Source organism: Dama dama, chromosome 30, assembly GCF_033118175.1.
Source record: "Dama dama isolate Ldn47 chromosome 30, ASM3311817v1, whole genome shotgun sequence".
In the NCBI taxonomy this organism is placed as follows: Eukaryota; Metazoa; Chordata; class Mammalia; order Artiodactyla; family Cervidae; genus Dama; species Dama dama.
This window is the reverse complement of record NC_083710.1, coordinates 89642369-89661099: the sequence shown is the minus strand read 5'-3', so window position 1 is coordinate 89661099 and position 18731 is coordinate 89642369. Positions and strand designations below refer to the sequence as shown.

Sequence of the window (18731 nt, the reverse complement as noted above, 5' to 3'; positions counted from 1 at the left end):
GCCCTGAGCTCGAGGCACATGAGGGGCCTGAGGGGGGCCAGGGGAGGCAAGACCAGTGGATGCATGGCCCCAGCACCCCACCCACCCTGAGACACACCTGGCTCTTGAGCCACAGGCCCGGCTCCATGATGATCTGCCTGCTCTCCGGCCCCCGCGAGACCCCCCACCCCCTACTCACCGAGTTTGCCTTCTCACCAAACTCAGACCCCACACCTGGATGCTTCTCCACCTGAGCTGAAGAGGAAACCAGGGGCTGCTGGGGCTGAGCAAGATGCACTGAACACAGAGTCACAGGCTTTAAACTCTCCTACAAGGAGAGCAGGGGAGAGGGGAGAGTTCTACAGAGAATTCATATGCCCACTCAGCGTCCCGTCTGTGCCGGGCACTGCCCGGCTGCAGAAAATGCCAGGGTAGAAAGTGTGCTCCCGTCTAAACGTGCTCAGCTGAGGGCAGAGAGGCGGAGGGCCAGGGTGGAGCAGAGACCCTGGGCTGACATGCGGGGGAGTGACCCCAGGCTCCTGAAGCAGCTCTCTGGCTAAGGCTTGAAATGAGGCCCAGAAATGGGGAGGGGATGCCCCCTCATAGGAAGGGGGATGAGGGGGTGGAGCCGGCCCCTGGGGGCGTTGGCGGGACCGGAGCCACACCATGGATGCCAGAGAGGCAGTGCAGGTGGTGAGCCTGGACCCCCGAGGCTGGGGGTCTCCTGGCCCCAGGTGGTGCTGGGAATTGGTACCCTAGGTTGGGCCCCCTTCAGAAGGTGCACGTCCACCCTCATGGCACCTGTGCTTCTCAGATCTCTGTCGAGGAGCTCGAGCGGAACCTGGTGATCAAGGTGAACAAGGATGCTGTGATGAAGATCGCCGTGGCCGGGGACCTGTTCCAGCTGGACAGAGGACTGTACCATCTGAACCTGACCGTGGGGGGCATCCCTTTCCAGGAGAAAGACCTCATGCATCCTGTAAGCACTGTCCTTCATCCTTGGGGTCTGAGGCAGAGAGTACTGTTCTTAGTCCCTGGGGTCCGAGCCCACGGTGGGTGAGGAGAACAGGTAACCATGCTGACCAGGTCTAGCAAGGGATCTGGAGAAAGTGAACATCTCTAGACTATGACAAGCTGCAGGGGCAGCTATTTCACGTATTTTGCTGTCTCTTTCTATGAAATTCATTTGCGTTTTCGTCTGCACTGATAATGAAAATGTCTATTTTGCAGAGGAGATAAATCACAATGAAATTATTCTCTCACAAAAAAAAAAAATGAACTTTTAAACACATTTTGTAGACAGTTGCCAAGAACATTTTGGGTTATTAATGCTGTTGAGGTTCCTGTAGGGGAAGTAAGACCTAACGAGAGGTCGGTGTTGGCCATTTCTCAAAGTCCTGTCCCTTCTTGCCCCCGGCGTGCTGTGTCTTTGCCAAAGCCCCTGGCTCTGAGTCAGGTTTCCACAGCGGGCAGGAGACAAGAGTCCACACGCTGAGGCTCCGAGTGAGCAGCAGTGTTGCAGCGTGTCCCCCCGCCCCGAGGGCTGGGGGCTGTCCGATACCCCGGAGTCCCTCCCAGTCTTCCAGACGAGGCTGGGCTGGCCTGACCTGCTCAGAGCCGTGGCAGGTGCGGCTGAGCTGGAGCCGCGCTGCGGGGGCCTGGCATGAACACAGGCATGTGAGAGTCCCCTCACCCATCCTTCCAGGAGGCGGTTGGCACCCCGAGCCTGCCAGGTGAGGGGGGACCAGGCGCAGGTGGGGGGCGGGGGCAGCCCTGAGTGGGTCCAGGGCAGAGCGACCGCCCACAGCAGAGTTCATGCCCGCGGGTGGTGGATTGCCACGTGCGTGACCAGCAGGGCGCCGTAGGACGGGCGGCACCAGGGAGCCACTGGGGTCTCTGTCTCCAGATGAACCCGCGTCTGGACGGCTGCCTGAGGAGCTGGCACTGGCTGGACGGTGAGGACACCACCGTCCAGGAGACGGTCAAGGAGAACGTGAAGATGCAGTGCTTCTCTGTGACCGAGAGGGGGTCCTTCTTCCCCGGGAGTGGGTTTGCCTTCTTCCACCTGGATTACGGTGAGTCTCCACTCCTGCGAGCGGATGGCCACGCTCAGCCTTCTGGCCAAATCTCCGCGAAACAGACGGCAGCGGCCAGTCCCCCCCAGGCAAGCGCCTGAGGGACAGACGCCCTGGGCACTGGGTTGCGGGGAGAATGGGACGGCGGAGGGCCTGTGGCTGAGATGGGACGCTGGGCTCGAAGGGGGAGCTTCCGGGAAGGTTCTGAGATGGGACACGCTTGAGCGCATCTGCAGTCACAGCGCTGTGGGCTGTGGGGAGGGGCGGCACGGCCCGGAGTCCAGTGCTCCAGGCTCAGCAGGAAGAGGCCCCTGACTGGAGGGCCTGAGGCCCCAGCTGTGACTCTGCCTCAGAGAACTAAGGCTTTTCCAGCCACTGCGGAGGCTACAGAGGAGCTTTTCTGTGACCCCAGCGAGAGGGGGGTGGACAGGGCAGGCAGCCAGGGTCCTGGGTGGCTGCAGGGGACAGCGGTTCACCCAAAGTCCCTCCCGCTTCTGTAAAGCAGGGCCCTTCCTACGGCCGCTTCCCTTTTAGTATTAGTTAGCGACAGTTTAAAGATCAGTCATCCTCGCGCGCTGATGAGTGGGCACCTGGCCATCAGCTTCACATGAAATGAGCGAATGTTCCATACGGCAGGACTGTGGCCGCAGCTGCCCTGAGGCGTTGGCCTGCACAGTGTGGACCATGGGGAGTGGGGGGCACAGCAGTTCCGTTTGAGTCTGGCCTCAGGATTTCCCCAGAGTTCCTCGGGCAGGGCCAGAGTTAACTTCTGCCCCCGGGAGGGCACCCCTGTGCCCGGAGGCGTCGCTGTGCCTGGGCTCGTGGCCTTGGTGGCCTTTGACTTGAGGACGTAGGGCGGCTCTGTGTCATGGCCTGGGAGACACTGCGCATGGACCTGTGAGCCTCTTCCCTTGGGGCGGCAAGGTGTGCGGAGCCCCGGCTGCCCACCACCCTCCTTGGCCCTGGGTCTCTCCCCTCCCCGCTTCCATCTCCCCTCTAGCCAGGCTCCTCCTGGCCACCTCTCCAGGGCCCCTCCTGGCTCTGCCTCGCCCCCCCTACCCCGGCATGCCCCCAGTGCCTCTGTTTCCAGACTCTGAGCCTGTCATGGTTGAAGGCGCACATATGACCCTCACCACCCTGCATGGCCCAAGTTAAAGGAGGGTCTGTTCGGGGAGAGATGGGACCTGCTCCCCCCTCCCCATTTCTGTCTTGGCTTTACCTGTCACGAGCGTCACCAGATCATCCAAGGGGAACCCTTCACTCCTGACTGCAGCTCGAACGGAACACACACCGCCCCTTCAGCCCTTGCTTCTGTGCACGCAGACCAGGGCATCCTTGTGTTGGTTAGTGCCACACGTAACATGCTGGCCTGTGTGCCCGCCGCGGAGGCAGCCACTTGGCTGCAGGACTGAGATCTGCAGGGTGTGAGAGCAAAGGCCACAGGGCAGGCAGCAGTGGCACCTCCCTCGTGCTCCTCAGGCTGGGCCGTCCTGTCCTCGTTACGACACAGAAGGGACATGTCAGGAGTTACAGGCACCATTCTCGGCAGCAGGTCGCGGCTGTGGACTCAGTGGGTCTTAAAGCCCCAGAAGCCATCGGGCAAGGGGCATGCGGGTAACCCCCCTCAGCACCTGAGCAAACCTCCCCAGGGGAGCTTAGGTGCTGGCCCCTCAAACACGCTTCTGGCAGCCAGGCCCCTCTCCCCACCTCCGTCAGGGGGACCCCGCAGAAAGCGCTCCTCTCCCCACCGTCAGGGATGCAGGAAAACTTGGCAACAGAGGAGAAGGCTGGGTTTGGGGTTTGGTTCGTTGCCTTTTCCCATTCTATGTGCATTCAGTTCAGTGAACAGTTTTCAGAACTGATCATTACGTCCCTCTCTGGGGTGGGGACCCACACACGATTCAAGCGGCTCTCGGTCCGCTGGGGGAAGAGAGCAGCATGGGGCGAGGCCTGACCTCGGTGGCCTTGTCGACCTGCGGCATCTCGAGAGGTGGAAATGCTCAGAAACCAGGGGGGGGCGGGGGGTGGTGAGGTTTCCTTCCGGCCCCTTCAGCAGCAGTTGCTCACCTGGAAGGATCTGCGAGGTGGTGTTTGTGTCTGAGACCCAGACCCACCACGGCTACCAAGGGTGCTTTGGAGCATGACATACATGACACACGGCAGGTGACTTGTCACGCACACACGTGCCTACCGTGTCCTGTAAGCAGTGCCTGCCCCGCAGAGGTATCGATTACAGCAGATGCGGCTCCGGACGGGAATATTGGACACTGTCGGGCACAGTTTTCACTGCCTCCCCAACCCTTCCCGGTCCTTCAGTTTGTGGGGCCGAGCCTGCGCGGTGGGTGGGCAGGCTAAGGGCTGAGCCCCACCCCATTCCTGTCCCGGGACGGGAAGTCAGGTGCCCAGGGGGTGGTCCCGGCCGGACTGGGTGGGACAGCCCAGTGGTCACTCAAAGGGGTTCTTGGGGAGCGGGCAGGTGGCCATGCTCCAGCGCACTGGGGCCTCTGGAGACCGACGCTGGGCTCCTGGTCAGTTCCTGACTGCTAGTCAAATGGCCGACTCTGGGCCACTGAGCCCCGAGCTACCGGCTTCCCGTTGCCTCTGCCGCCCGGGGCCCCGCGGGGCCCGCTGCCTCTCCGCTGCACCATCTGGACGGCCTGGTGATGCACGGTCTTCCTTGCAGCGCGGACGTCGCCGGCCGGCGGGACGGAGACCACCTGGGCAGTGGAGGCCGTGGCTCGGGTTCGCCCCGCCGCGGACACCGGGGTGCTGCTCGCGCTGGTGGGCGACAGCCAGGCCGTGGCCCTCTCTGTGGCGCTGGTCGACTACCACTCCACCAAGAAGCTCAAGAAGCAGGTACCGCTCGCTGCGGCCCCCACCCTCGCTCTGAGGCGGAGCTGCCTGGAGGCGCAGCCCCGCCTCTCGCCCTCCAGGTTCCAGCGGCAGCCGCTCAGCCGCGTCTCACTGGCTTCTCGTGGCTCAGGGATGGTGCTGGAGTCCTGCAGGCCAGCTGTGCAGTGGGGAGACCGTCCTGCCCCCTCAGCGGTGTAGATTATATGAATTAATCGCTTGTATTTAAGCCAAATGATTTTGCTCACAAATGATGTGTGTGAGTGTGCAAACAGGCCGAGCCTCGCCAGGCCACCCCTGGAGGTAGGTAGGGCTCTGAGTATCTGCTCCCGGATAGGCCACCGTCACCTCCATGCAGTCCCCACCCCACCCCTGACTGTCATTGTGGTCACCGCACTGGCTGTCTTCTCAGAGAACAGGCAAGAGTAGTGGAAATGGGTTTATTCTCCCGCCTCTGTCCCAAGAGGGGTGTGTTCCCCATGTCAGCCTGCCTGAGGGAGCCATCAGCTCCCCTCTTACTGCAGCTGCAAGCTGATGGTCACGGATCCAGGCTTGGTCCCTCTGCTGCTTCTGTGGTAGCATCACATGCAAGGGGCAGCTCCGCCCTGTGTCCGGCCGCAGACATGGTGGGAGCCAAGGTCACCTCTGCCCAGGCCGACACATGTGTGTCCCTGTGACCAGAGCGTGCTTCCCCCACCTCCCACCCGGGGACATGCAGCTCTATATGTTGGTCCTCAATCACTTTGGAGGGGATCCACGTCCCCCTAATTCACACGTGTAGAAACCGTGTTCTTGTCGCGCTCTGGTCATAAGCGACCCTACCCACAGGAGACCCACAGATCTCGGCAGGACAGGAGGGCCCACGGACACGTGGCTGCTGGCCCTTCTGCCCTGGTCAGCTGTGCCTCTCCCCACAGCTGGTCATCCTGGCTGTGGAGGGCGTCACCCTGGTCCTGATGGAGATCAAGGTCTGTGACGGCCAGGAGCACGTGGTGACTGTCTCTGTGAATAAGGACAGGGCCACCCTGGAGGTGGACGGCACCCAGGGCCAGAGGGAAGTGAGCCCAGCGGGGCTGCAGGAGCGGCTGGCCGTCCTCGGGAGACACCTGGAGGGCCCCGTGCTCACCTTCATCGGGGGGTTGCCAGGTAGGGGCCCTGACTCGCTCCCCCAGGCAGGGCCGGGCGCTCTGTGGGGAGGCAGGCGGGGGGGCCAGCCGGTGGCAGCAGCATGTGCTCACTGGGTGTCTGTTCCCGCCCAGCCACTGTGGGGTCAGGCTCACAGCATGCTTAGGGGGACACGCATCGGCCTGAAGCTGCCCCCCACCCCACACCCCCCATGGGCATCAGATGGTGGGTCTGGCCAAGGCCGGTGAGGAGGGCCAGCCCAGGGGCCGCACGGGGAGCTGGGTGCCCCAGTGCCCCGACCCCGAGGCCTGGTGTCCAGCTGCCCAGGCAGCAGGCCAGGTGAGCCTGCCCCCCCGCATCTGGAGGTGGTATCCTGGCAGAGTAGGGGAGGTGGGAGAGGCTGGGCCTCCCACTGCTCAGGCGGGTCTCTACTTGTCGCCGACGGAGGATCACTGTCTTGGCCGCCAGACTCCAACTGCGTTTAGTTTTAGTAAACAGCTTTGAAGAGGATGAGAGAGCCTGGAAGCCCTGGGCGTGACTCATTCGGGCCGAGGAGATAACATTTAATGGATGTGACTATCTGTGTGTCCTCCTGGGGGGTCGGGGTGCTGTGCCAAGCCTGGTGGCAGGCGTCTGCTGCCCGCCGGGGCTCATGGCTGAGCTGCATGATGTTCTGCCGGAGACGCAGCGCGGCTTCCAGGCTCCGGGCAGCTCACCTGCTGAGACACGCTTGCTCTTTTCCCGCGGCCCAGATGTGCCCATGACCTCGGCCCCGGTCACGGCCTTCTACCGCGGCTGCATGACGCTGGAGGTCAACCGGAAGGCGCTGGACCTGGACGAAGCCACCTACAAGCACGGGGACATCACGTCCCACTCCTGCCCTCCCGTCGAGCCCGCCGCCTAGGCTTCCGGCTGCAGACGCCCCGCCCCACGCACGCCGCAGCCTCCTCTGGACGCTTCCAGCCTCCTCTGGAAGGATGGCAGCGCGCCCGCACCCGCCGAGCCCCTCGGCGACTCCCTCCCCGCGTGTATCATACGTGTACAGAGAGGACTAACCTCAGCGCCGCCTGAGCGGACCCGGGAAAAGAAATTCTGTTATTTTTATCACCAGATGCTTCTTTCTGACATAAAACTATGAAAGAAATAAAATATTTACAGAACCTTTCTAGCTGTGCGTTGGCGGTGTCCGCTCCTTGATGCTTCGCGGCGGCCGTCATGGGGTCAGCGGCTGGGGGGATCCGTAAGTCCAGGGGCCTCACCCCTGCTGCTGCCCGAGGTCCTCCTGGTGGGGACGAGCCACTTCACTGGGGAAGAGACCGCGCCAGCGCCCGCCTGCGGGGCTGGAAGTACGGCAGGTCAGCACCGCCGGCTCCCAGACACGCCCACCCAGCCTCAGCTCTCCGGTTAAACCCGGGCCCTGTTTGCTCATTTTGAGGGGCCGGCAGTGAGCCGGGTCTGCAGGAGGTCAGGTGGGCGGGCCTCACGCTCTGGCTGCAGGAGTAGGGGGCGGGGGCAGCCATGGGGAGCGCGGGACCCACGGGTCTCGGGAGACGCAGCCCGCGGTTTGCAGCTGCAGCAGGACACAGCCAGCGCCGCGGGCACCATCACAGCACAGGCTCCGGGGCATCTCCAGCACCTGTTGGCTTGACTCCGTCCCCAAAGTTGATTCCGTTTTTTATAATAGACTGAGACTTTTTTCTCAAAACTAAGATTCTTACTTTTTTTAGACACCAAACCCCAAAATGTGTCCTGAAGCAGGCAAGCAGGCAGCCAAGAGTCCGGGGCGCCATCTGCTCAGGTCTTGCCCGCCACCCACGGCCTCCTGGAGCTGGCCAGCATGGCTCTGAGAAATGGGGGGCGAGCACAGTCCGCCGCGCCCCGCAGGAGACCCCCTGCTGCTCACTATCTGACCACGTGCGGCCTCGGGAGCCCAGAGCCACTCGGGCTGATCCACCTCTCAGCCCTGGCACCACAGCTTTCCCGCCGAGCTCTCTGCTTTTCATCTACTCTGGAGACGGCTCTGGAATGTTCTCATGGAACGCTCCCCCAGTCAGCTGGGAGCCCGCACCTGGCCGCCCCTTCAGACAGAGGCCAGGACAGCCAGAGAGCAGACAGGACGCATGCGGAGCTCTGGGGCAAGACACCACAGACACCGGTGGAGGCCAGCTCTTGCGGCCGTCTGACCACCCCGGTCCCTCTTCCCCCCTGGGAGAGCAAGGCCCAGCCTGTTTCCTAGCGTGGTTTGCACAGACTTCCACTGGGCGCCAAGGGTTGTGTTAACTACGGCCAAGAAAAAGCTTATGGCCAGTTCAGAGCCATGGGCTGCAAGACAGCTCCCAGCTGTGCGGGCCAGGCTGGCGGCCTTGCTGCTGCCAGGTCCAGGGCCAGGCTGCACATGGGCCTGGGGCAGACACAGAGCTCCATGACTTCTGACTGTGCTCCAGGAAGCGGAGGCAGGGTAGGTCTGACTGTGGTTCCAACTGTGCTTCATAGAGGAGAAGCCAGGGTGGGTCTGACTGTGCTCCACAGAGGAGGAGCCAGGGTGGGCCTGACTGTGCTCCATGGAGGAGGAGCTGGGGTGGGTCTGAGTGTGCTCCACAGAGGAGGAGCCAGGGTGGGCCTGACTGTGCTCCATGGAGGAGGAGCCGGGGTGGGCCTGACTGTGCTCCAAGGAGGAGGAGGTGGGCTGGGTCTGACTGTGCTCCATGGAGGAGGAGATGGGGTGGGTCTGACTGTGCTCCGCGGAGGAGGAGCCGGGGTGGGCCTGACTGTGCTCCATGGAGGAGGAGCTGGGGTGGATCTGACTGTGCTCCAAGGAGGAGGAGGTGGGCTGGGTCTGACTGTGCTCCATGGAGGAGTAGCTGGGGTGGGCCAGACTGTGCTCCAAGGAGGAGGAGGTGGGATGGGTCTGACTGTGCTCCATGGAGGAGGAGCTGGGGTGGGTCTGACTGTGCTCTGCGGAGGAGGAGCCGGGGTGGGCCTGACTGTGCTCCACAGAGGAGGAGCCAGGGTGGGTCTGACTGTGCTCCAAGGAGGAGGAAGTGGGCTGGGTCTGACTGTGCTCCACAGAGGAGGAGCTGGGGTGGGTCTGACTGTGCTCCGCGGAGGAGGAGCCGGGGTGGGCCTGACTGTGCTCCACAGAGGAGGAGCCAGGGTGGGTCTGACTGTGCTCCAAGGAGGAGGAGGTGGGCTGGGTCTGACTGTGCTCCACGGAGGAGGAGCCAGGGTGGGTCTGACTGTGCTCCAAGGAGGAGGAGCTGGGGTGGGCCTGACTGTGCTCCATGGAGGAGGAGCTGGGGTGGATCTGACTGTGCTCCAAGGAGGAGGAGGTGGGCTGGGTCTGACTGTGCTCCATGGAGGAGTAGCTGGGGTGGGCCAGACTGTGCTCCAAGGAGGAGGAGGTGGGATGGGTCTGACTGTGCTCCATGGAGGAGGAGCCGGGGTGGGTCTGACTGTGCTCCGCGGAGGAGGAGCCGGGGTGGGCCTGACTGTGCTCCAAGGAGGAGGAGCCGGGGTGGGCCTGACTGTGCTCCACAGAGGAGGAGCCAGGGTGGGTCTGACTGTGCTCCAAGGAGGAGGAGGTGGGCTGGGTCTGACTGTGCTCCGCGGAGGAGGAGCCGGGGTGGGCCTGACTGTGCTCCACAGAGGAGGAGCCAGGGTGGGTCTGACTGTGCTCCGCGGAGGAGGAGCCGGGGTGGGCCTGACTGTGCTCCACAGAGGAGGAGCCAGGGTGGGTCTGACTGTGCTCCAAGGAGGAGGAGGTGGGCTGGGTCTGACTGTGCTCCACGGAGGAGGAGCTGGAGTGGGTCTGACTGTGCTCCAAGGAGGAGGAGCTGGGGTGGGCCTGACTGTGCTCCACAGAGGAGGAGCCAGGGTGGGCCTGACTGTGCTCCAAGGAGGAGGAGCTGGGGTGGGCCTGACTGTGCTCCACAGAGGAGGAGCCAGGGTGGGTCTGACTGTGCTCCAAGGAGGAGGAGGTGGGCTGGGTCTGACTGTGCTCCACAGAGGAGGAGCCAGGGTGGGTCTGACTGTGCTCCGCAGAGGAGGAGCCGGGGTGGGCCTGACTGTGCTCCACAGAGGAGGAGCCAGGGTGGGTCTGACTGTGCTCCAAGGAGGAGGAGGTGGGCTGGGTCTGACTGTGCTCCACGGAGGAGGAGCTGGGGTGGGTCTGACTGTGCTCCGCAGAGGAGGAGCCGGGGTGGGCCTGACTGTGCTCCATGGAGGAGGAGCTGGGGTGGATCTGACTGTGCTCCAAGGAGGAGGAGGTGGGCTGGGTCTGACTGTGCTCCATGGAGGAGTAGCTGGGGTGGGCCAGACTGTGCTCCACAGAGGAGGAGCCAGGGTGGGTCTGACTGTGCTCCGCGGAGGAGGAGCCGGGGTGGGCCTGACTGTGCTCCACAGAGGAGGAGCCAGGGTGGGTCTGACTGTGCTCCAAGGAGGAGGAGGTGGGCTGGGTCTGACTGTGCTCCACGGAGGAGGAGCCAGGGTGGGTCTGACTGTGCTCCAAGGAGGAGGAGCTGGGGTGGGCCTGACTGTGCTCCATGGAGGAGGAGCTGGGGTGGATCTGACTGTGCTCCAAGGAGGAGGAGGTGGGCTGGGTCTGACTGTGCTCCATGGAGGAGTAGCTGGGGTGGGCCAGACTGTGCTCCAAGGAGGAGGAGGTGGGATGGGTCTGACTGTGCTCCATGGAGGAGGAGCCGGGGTGGGTCTGACTGTGCTCCGCGGAGGAGGAGCCAGGGTGGGCCTGACTGTGCTCCAAGGAGGAGGAGCCGGGGTGGGCCTGACTGTGCTCCACAGAGGAGGAGCCAGGGTGGGTCTGACTGTGCTCCAAGGAGGAGGAGGTGGGCTGGGTCTGACTGTGCTCCGCGGAGGAGGAGCCGGGGTGGGCCTGACTGTGCTCCACAGAGGAGGAGCCAGGGTGGGTCTGACTGTGCTCCGCGGAGGAGGAGCCGGGGTGGGCCTGACTGTGCTCCACAGAGGAGGAGCCAGGGTGGGTCTGACTGTGCTCCAAGGAGGAGGAGGTGGGCTGGGTCTGACTGTGCTCCACGGAGGAGGAGCTGGAGTGGGTCTGACTGTGCTCCAAGGAGGAGGAGCTGGGGTGGGCCTGACTGTGCTCCACAGAGGAGGAGCCAGGGTGGGCCTGACTGTGCTCCATGGAGGAGGAGCCGGGGTGGGCCTGACTGTGCTCCAAGGAGGAGGAGGTGGGCTGGGTCTGACTGTGCTCCACGGAGGAGGAGCTGGGGTGGGTCTGACTGTGCTCTGCGGAGGAGGAGCCAGGGTGGGCCTGACTGTGCTCCAAGGAGGAGGAGCTGGGGTGGGCCTGACTGTGCTCCACAGAGGAGGAGCCAGGGTGGGTCTGACTGTGCTCCAAGGAGGAGGAGGTGGGCTGGGTCTGACTGTGCTCCGCGGAGGAGGAGCCGGGGTGGGCCTGACTGTGCTCCACAGAGGAGGAGCCAGGGTGGGTCTGACTGTGCTCCGCGGAGGAGGAGCCGGGGTGGGCCTGACTGTGCTCCACAGAGGAGGAGCCAGGGTGGGTCTGACTGTGCTCCAAGGAGGAGGAGGTGGGCTGGGTCTGACTGTGCTCCACGGAGGAGGAGCTGGAGTGGGTCTGACTGTGCTCCAAGGAGGAGGAGCTGGGGTGGATCTGACTGTGCTCCAAGGAGGAGGAGGTGGGCTGGGTCTGACTGTGCTCCATGGAGGAGTAGCTGGGGTGGGCCAGACTGTGCTCCAAGGAGGAGGAGGTGGGATGGGTCTGACTGTGCTCCATGGAGGAGGAGCCGGGGTGGGTCTGTCTGTGCTCTGCGGAGGAGGAGCCAGGGTGGGCCTGACTGTGCTCCAAGGAGGAGGAGCTGGGGTGGGCCTGACTGTGCTCCACAGAGGAGGAGCCAGGGTGGGTCTGACTGTGCTCCAAGGAGGAGGAGGTGGGCTGGGTCTGACTGTGCTCCACAGAGGAGGAGCCAGGGTGGGTCTGACTGTGCTCCGCAGAGGAGGAGCCGGGGTGGGCCTGACTGTGCTCCACAGAGGAGGAGCCAGGGTGGGTCTGACTGTGCTCCAAGGAGGAGGAGGTGGGCTGGGTCTGACTGTGCTCCACGGAGGAGGAGCTGGGGTGGGTCTGACTGTGCTCCGCGGAGGAGGAGCCGGGGTGGGCCTGACTGTGCTCCATGGAGGAGGAGCTGGGGTGGATCTGACTGTGCTCCAAGGAGGAGGAGGTGGGCTGGGTCTGACTGTGCTCCATGGAGGAGTAGCTGGGGTGGGCCAGACTGTGCTCCAAGGAGGAGGAGGTGGGATGGGCCTGACTCCATGGAGGAGTAGCTGGGGTGGGCCAGACTGTGCTCCAAGGAGGAGGAGGTGGGCTGGGTCTGACTGTGCTCCATGGAGGAGTAGCTGGGGTGGGCCTGACTGTGCTCCATGGAGGAGGAGCTGGGGTGGATCTGACTGTGCTCCAAGGAGGAGGAGCTGGGGTGGGTCTGACTGTGCTCCGCGGAGGAGGAGCCGGGGTGGGCCTGACTGTGCTCCAAGGAGGAGGAGCTGGGGTGGGCCTGACTGTGCTCCACAGAGAAGGAGCCAGGGTGGGTCTGACTGTGCTCCAAGGAGGAGGAGGTGGGCTGGGTCTGACTGTGCTCCGCGGAGGAGGAGCCGGGGTGGGCCTGACTGTGCTCCACAGAGGAGGAGCCAGGGTGGGTCTGACTGTGCTCCGCAGAGGAGGAGCCAGGGTGGGTCTGACTGCGCTCCAAGGAGGAGGAGGTGGGCTGGGTCTGACTGTGCTCCACGGAGGAGGAGGTGGGCTGGGTCTGACTGTGCTCCAAGGAGGAGGAGCTGGGGTGGGCCTGACTGTGCTCCATGGAGGAGGAGCTGGGGTGGATCTGACTGTGCTCCAAGGAGGAGGAGGTGGGCTGGGTCTGACTGTGCTCCATGGAGGAGTAGCTGGGGTGGGCCTGACTGTGCTCTATGGAGGAGGAGCCGGGGTGGGCCTGACTGTGCTCCATGGAGGAGGAGCTGGGCTGGGTCTGACTGTGCTCCATGGAGGAGTAGCTGGGGTGGGCCAGACTGTGCTCCATGGAGGAGGAGCCGGGGTGGGCCTGACCGTGCTCCACAGAGGAGGAGCCAGGGTGGGCTTGACTGTGCTCCATGGAGGAGGAGCTGGGGTGGATCTGACTGTGCTCCAAGCAGGAGGAGGTGGGCTGGGTCTGACTGTGCTCCACGGAGGAGGAGCTGGGGTGGATCTGACTGTGCTCTGCGGAGGAGGAGCCGGGGTGGGCCTGACTGTGCTCCATGGAGGAGGAGCTGGGGTGGATCTGACTGTGCTCCAAGGAGGAGGAGGTGGGCTGGGTCTGACTGTGCTCCATGGAGGAGTAGCTGGGGTGGGCCAGACTGTGCTCCAAGGAGGAGGAGGTGCGATGGGTCTGACTGTGCTCCATGGAGGAGGAACTGGGGTCGGTCTGACTGTGCTCCAAGGAGGAGGAGGTGGGGTGGGCCAGACTGTGCTCCACGGAGGACGATCTGGGGTGGGCCTGACTGTGCTCCACGGAGGACGATCTGGGGTGGGCCTGACTGTGCTCCGTGGAGGAGGAGGTGGGGTGGGTCTTACTGTGCTCCGTGGAGGACGAGGTGGGGTGGGTCTTACTGTGCTCCAAGGAGGAGGAGGTGGGGTGGGTCTTACTGTGCTCCATGGAGGAGGAGGTGGTGTTGCAAAAGAGTGAACGATGGATCACTGGACAGATAGAGAGCCCAGCAACAGATCCCCAGAAAGCGTCACCTGATCTTCGACAAAGGAGTAAAGCTAACACAAGGGAGCAAAGACAGTCTCTTCACAGAGGCCTCTGTACCTTCCTGTCGATTTTGCTGTGATTCTAAAACTGCTCTAAAAAATAAAGTCCACTTAAACCAACCTATCATCAAGAACATCAAGAACATCTGTTCATCGAGGCACCATAAAGAGTGTGACAAGACCAGCTGAGGAGGAAACATCGGGAACCACGGTAACCAGTCAACGTGGGGTAACCATGTTAACCAAGAAAGGACAGAGTTCCTCCTGCAAATCAGTGACAGCAATGACCCAACAGAAGACTGGACGGTGCTGGACAGGGCAGGAAGTGCCAGTGGGCAAGGTGTCTGTCCACAGGGCCAGCTTCGTCAATAAGGGGGAGATGCGGGCACAGACAGCACAGGAAGGAATCTCGGCGCCCACAGCTGTGAAAGGTTCTCGCATAGAGTAGGACCCGATCTTGGCAGCCTGGAGCTAAGACTGGTGTGGGCTGACCCTGAGGACCAGGGCTGGGCATTGTCCAGCAAAGTCCAAGTCTCCCGTGCACCCTAAATCCACACTGGGAGCCCCACATACACATAGGAACCCCAAGACCAGCCAAGGCCACCCACAGCCAGAGGGGCAGTCACGGGTCCCCGTCTGGGGGCAGAGCCACACGTGTCTGTCACAGGCACGCAGCTCAGCAGACGACAAGCCATGCACAGCAGAACCGTGGCGGGTGGGCGCCAGGATGGCGGGCAGCCCCGGCCTCGGTGACGGCCCTGCTCTGAGGAGCTGCCGCTCACACTGGGGTTCTCGGCGTGCTTTCTGTTCCGTTTATAGTAGTCATTCAGTTTCATGATTAAAAAGTTTGAGCAAAGAGGGAAGGGAAAGAGGCAGGTGCCACCCACGAGCTGCTGAGGAGTGAGGCCCTGCCCACTCCTCTCGGGCACCGGGAGGGCATGCCTGCTCCCGCCAGCTCTGCGTGCTCACCCCACGCCCAGAGGGTGAAAGACTGTCAGAACAGTGGAGGGCAGGGCTGGGGGGCGCTGGTGACTGCAGGCCACTCAGCAGACAAGGCTCCCTCCCAACGCTGCTGCTGTGGGCGTCTTGCTAACTAGCACACACGGTCCCCTGGCCACGCTCAAAGAGCGCATCCTCTGGGATCCAGCTCACACCAGAGTGGTCACTCTCCAACAGTGTGCGACTCAGCAGCTTTTAGCACCTTCACAGGGCTGTGCATCCAGCACTCACGTCCAGTTCTAGAACATTCCGTCACGGCAGCAGGGAGCCCTGTTCCCATCAACAGCCTCCCTGGCCCTCCCACCCCCAGCCTCCAGCCCGCCCCGTGGTGGTGCCCGGGGGTGCAGCAGTTACGCCCTGTGGGCATCAGGCCCAGGGAGAGCCTTCTGGGCTGGGGAGGCCTTGGCGGAGATGGTCCCTGGGAAGGGCACCCGGAGCACGCTGAGGCCAGGCCTGGGCAGGTGCCGTGTGCCAGGCGGGGGAGCTGCCCTGGAGGCTGGGGGGCAGGAGGGGGCACACGGGTGTGCAGGGTTGGGGGAGTCCCGGGAAGGGGGAGGGAGCCTGAGCCACCAGCAGGCTGGGGCTGAATCGTTCACATTCTTTGTGGCTGGGCTGAGGGATAGAGACATTTTTGTGGCAAGAGCAAAATTGCTGGCTTTGGAGTTTAATACTTTTTATCAGCTCCAGGCAAGGTGAAAATACCTGATGGGGCAGACAGCATGATCAGGAGATGCAGGTGTGGACAGTATGGGGAAACGCTGAGGCCGCTGACCCCAGCTGGGCTCGTGTCAGAGATCAAAGATCGGCCCGTGTTCTGGGGCGCAGGTTTGCTGCAGGCCTACAGCATCTGCTCTGCTGTTTGCTCCAGGGGCTGCGTCTTCACTACCTGCAGCCCTGGACCAAGGTCCTCCCCGTCCAGTCACATGTGGGTCCGGGAACCACTGAGTGAATTGACATCGCGGACCACAGACCCCTGGCTCCGCTGAACACTTCGGTTCTTAAACTCTGGGCGGATGAGGCACTTGCTGTGGGGCCCCGGATGGGTCAGCGGGGCCGGTGGACATCCTGACCTCAGGCAGAGCGACGGGTCAGCCCTGGTACCCGATGGGACCCCAGCAGAGGCCCGCACTGAGCTCTGCCGTTACCCGTTGGGGAAGCCAGAGGCCTGACACCTCGGGTGTTTGCCAATCATTCGTGGGATTTCTGGCTCCAGGATGCCCCTGGCTCGGGCTCATATCCGAGTGCCCAAAGTGAGGGGGCGGGACAGGGCACTGAAGGAGGAGAGGAAAGAGAACTCCTTCCTGGTCTTGAGCGCCGCCCGGCCCGTGGACTCGGGGTTTCTGCTCAAGAGTGGCACCCCGCCCTCTCTAAGCGCTGAGCCGACCACCCACGAGAGCAGCTCTGGGGCTCGGCCCCGACATCCTGTCTCCTCTTCTCTCCTGCTCTTGCCTGGCAGGGTGGACACCAGGTAAGATGCCCCCAAAGGGCAGATGCCAGCACCCCACAGGGCAGCAGCTCTGCTGGCGCCAACACCAAGGGTTAGAGGCTCCAGCCTCGGGGCCGCAGAGGGTCCTGGGATCAGGCAGTATCCCCACCTTGACCGACACTTCCAGGAGTGACAACAAGGGGCACATGAAGGTGTTTTCACACCACAGCACGGAGCCCGAGCCGGGTGCAGGCAGAGCAGGAAGCCCTCACGCTGACCCACAGCCCTGTGCCCAGAATTCACTTTCAAGCAACATGGTTGCAGGCATTTGAACATCATGTGTTTCTGCACTTTGAACCCAAAACACCGAGTGCGTGAAATCAAGGATCCCCTGGACAGGAAGGACTCCTCCTGGAGCCCACCTGACCCAGACAGATGCGGTCTCTCTGGCTCCAAGGAGCGCTTGTTCACCCAGGACTGGGAGGTGTGGTCTGTGTCGTTCTTTAACGCATGCAGGGCGGCGATCAGGGAGGGCGGCTGGATGGGCAGCCCCTGACCCTGAGCAGGCCAGTGGGCACCACACACGCAGAGCCCTGAGTGCCTGCAAGTTCCACCAGGTGTCCCCAGTAAGCGTGGACTGTGCATCTGCAAACAGACACCACGCAGGGAAGGTGGGACGACAGGACCTCACCTGACATGAAGCAAAGCGAGCAGACACGCGTGACGGGGCTGGGGAGGAGGCTCCTGGCCGCTTCCCCTGGACGGCGGGAAGCCAGGCGTGCCTGCAGGGGGAGGGAGGAGCCGGGCCCTGGTCCTCAGCCCGTTGGGGTCACTCGATGGCTCCTGACTTGTGCACAACACCCTGACATACTCCTCAACATAAATAACTGTCTCGGTGACTATGAAATTCTTTATGAAAAGTCCCTAAATTTATACGTGTAACTTTTGCAAAGTCGGGAGTTTGCCCCCTTGCCTTTGTGACGAGGACGGGTCACATTAGGGAGAGGACGGCAGTTCGTCCCCAGCCGCGGTCCGGACGCCCCCTTCCTTCCCTGCCCAGCACCCAGGCCATGGGGGCACCTGCTGGGCCGGAGCAGAGCCGGGGACTCAAAAAGGCTGTCGAGTGTCGCGTGTAGTAAGACGACCTTCCTCATGCTAAACAAGGCCTGTTTGGTCCCTATGAGCCTCAGAAACGAGAAGAGTTTCCGTGTTCTCTGCACAGTCTAGGCAGGGAAACACAGCCCTGGGAATTCTCCTCTCATATGCCATTGTGTCACGTGATGTTCAAACCAGGTTTCTTTGGTGGAAAATGACCTGCCCAAGTCTCAGGGCTGGGCCAGACTCATCCTGCGAGGGCCTGCCTTGGGCTCAGGGGCGCCTGTCCTGGGGTTCTGGGAGCACACTCGGCCACTCCAGGCCCCAAATGCCTGCCGTCGTGACGTGACGCCCCCAGGAGGGAGAGCTTTGCAGAGAGGCTAACTCCTCAGCCAGCCGCCAGCACAGCCAAGGACGTTTCAAAGCCTCCCAGTGGCTGCAGGCTCCATCTCAGCCAAAGGAATTACTCCGCCTAAATTTTGATGGGTTTGTTTTTAACAATATGCCCAAAGCAAGTCAAAGAATTCAGCAGGATTGGTCACAATGACTTTGACCTAAAATTCCAAATCGATGAGGAGTGGCCTTGCTGGGTTTGTAACCTCTGGAGCTGAAATTCCAGGACAGCCGGGGGTGGGGCCGCGTCCTGTCCACAGAAGCCACAAGGCCAGCTGGGCTGGGCCCACCTGCAACACGGCCCGTGAGCCCCCGTCTGACAGAACGCAGGCGTGTTCACCTTACCACGCTTTGCGCACACTGCCTTTCTGTTGTTGCAGACTGAAGGTCTGCAGCCACCCTGAGCGGAGTGAGCCTGCTGGCACATTTTTCCAGCAGCATTTGCTCACTTCATGTCTCTGTGTCCCATTTCGGTAATTCCTGTGATATCTCAAACTCTTTATTATCATAGTTGTATACTGACTCCTGATCAGTGGGCTTTGACGTTACTATTGTGGTTGTTTAGGTATTTTTTAGCAAGAAAACGTTTTCAATGAAGTGATGTAACTCGTTCCGGTAGACACAACACTGCTGACGGCAGCCGCGGGGACGGGGCCCACACCACCCCGGGTGCAGGGGCCAGGGAGTCCGTGCCCACCCTCCCTGCTAGCTCACCCCGGGGCCAGACACTGCACGGGTCCCTCCCCGCTCTAGGGACGCGTCCACAAGCTCGGAAGAGGGAGACGCGTGTGAACGTGAGGACCGTCCTGAACGTGGGGCTGGAATGGGTCTGTTGGACGGAACTGCGTCCCTGCCGGCAGGGGGCGCCGGAGACCGCGTCTTGTTGCGATTTGGCCGCCTCCCCTCCCCCTTCCTCTACTCCCCTCCTTCCCCTCCTCCCCCTCCTCCTCCCTCCACCACTGCTCCTCCCCAGCCCCCTTTCCTCGGGCTGTAAGTGGGGACTCAGGTCTGTGAGCAACTC

At 62.7% G+C, this 18731-nt stretch overlaps 1 protein-coding gene across 1 annotated transcript in view; it reads left to right on the top strand.

The window, feature by feature from the left end:
• The window catches only part of GAS6 (growth arrest specific 6), a 29235-nt gene extending 22036 nt beyond the window's left edge, over window positions 1-7199 (top strand). The window contains exons 11-15 of the mRNA XM_061133173.1: window positions 794-958; window positions 1886-2054; window positions 4738-4910; window positions 5822-6050; window positions 6782-7199. Of these exons, the coding sequence (XP_060989156.1) occupies window positions 794-958; window positions 1886-2054; window positions 4738-4910; window positions 5822-6050; window positions 6782-6933 (888 nt within the window). The 3' untranslated portion in view covers window positions 6934-7199. The remainder of the gene's footprint in view (window positions 1-793; window positions 959-1885; window positions 2055-4737; window positions 4911-5821; window positions 6051-6781) is intronic.
• Window positions 7200-18731: the final 11532 nt, after the last annotated feature.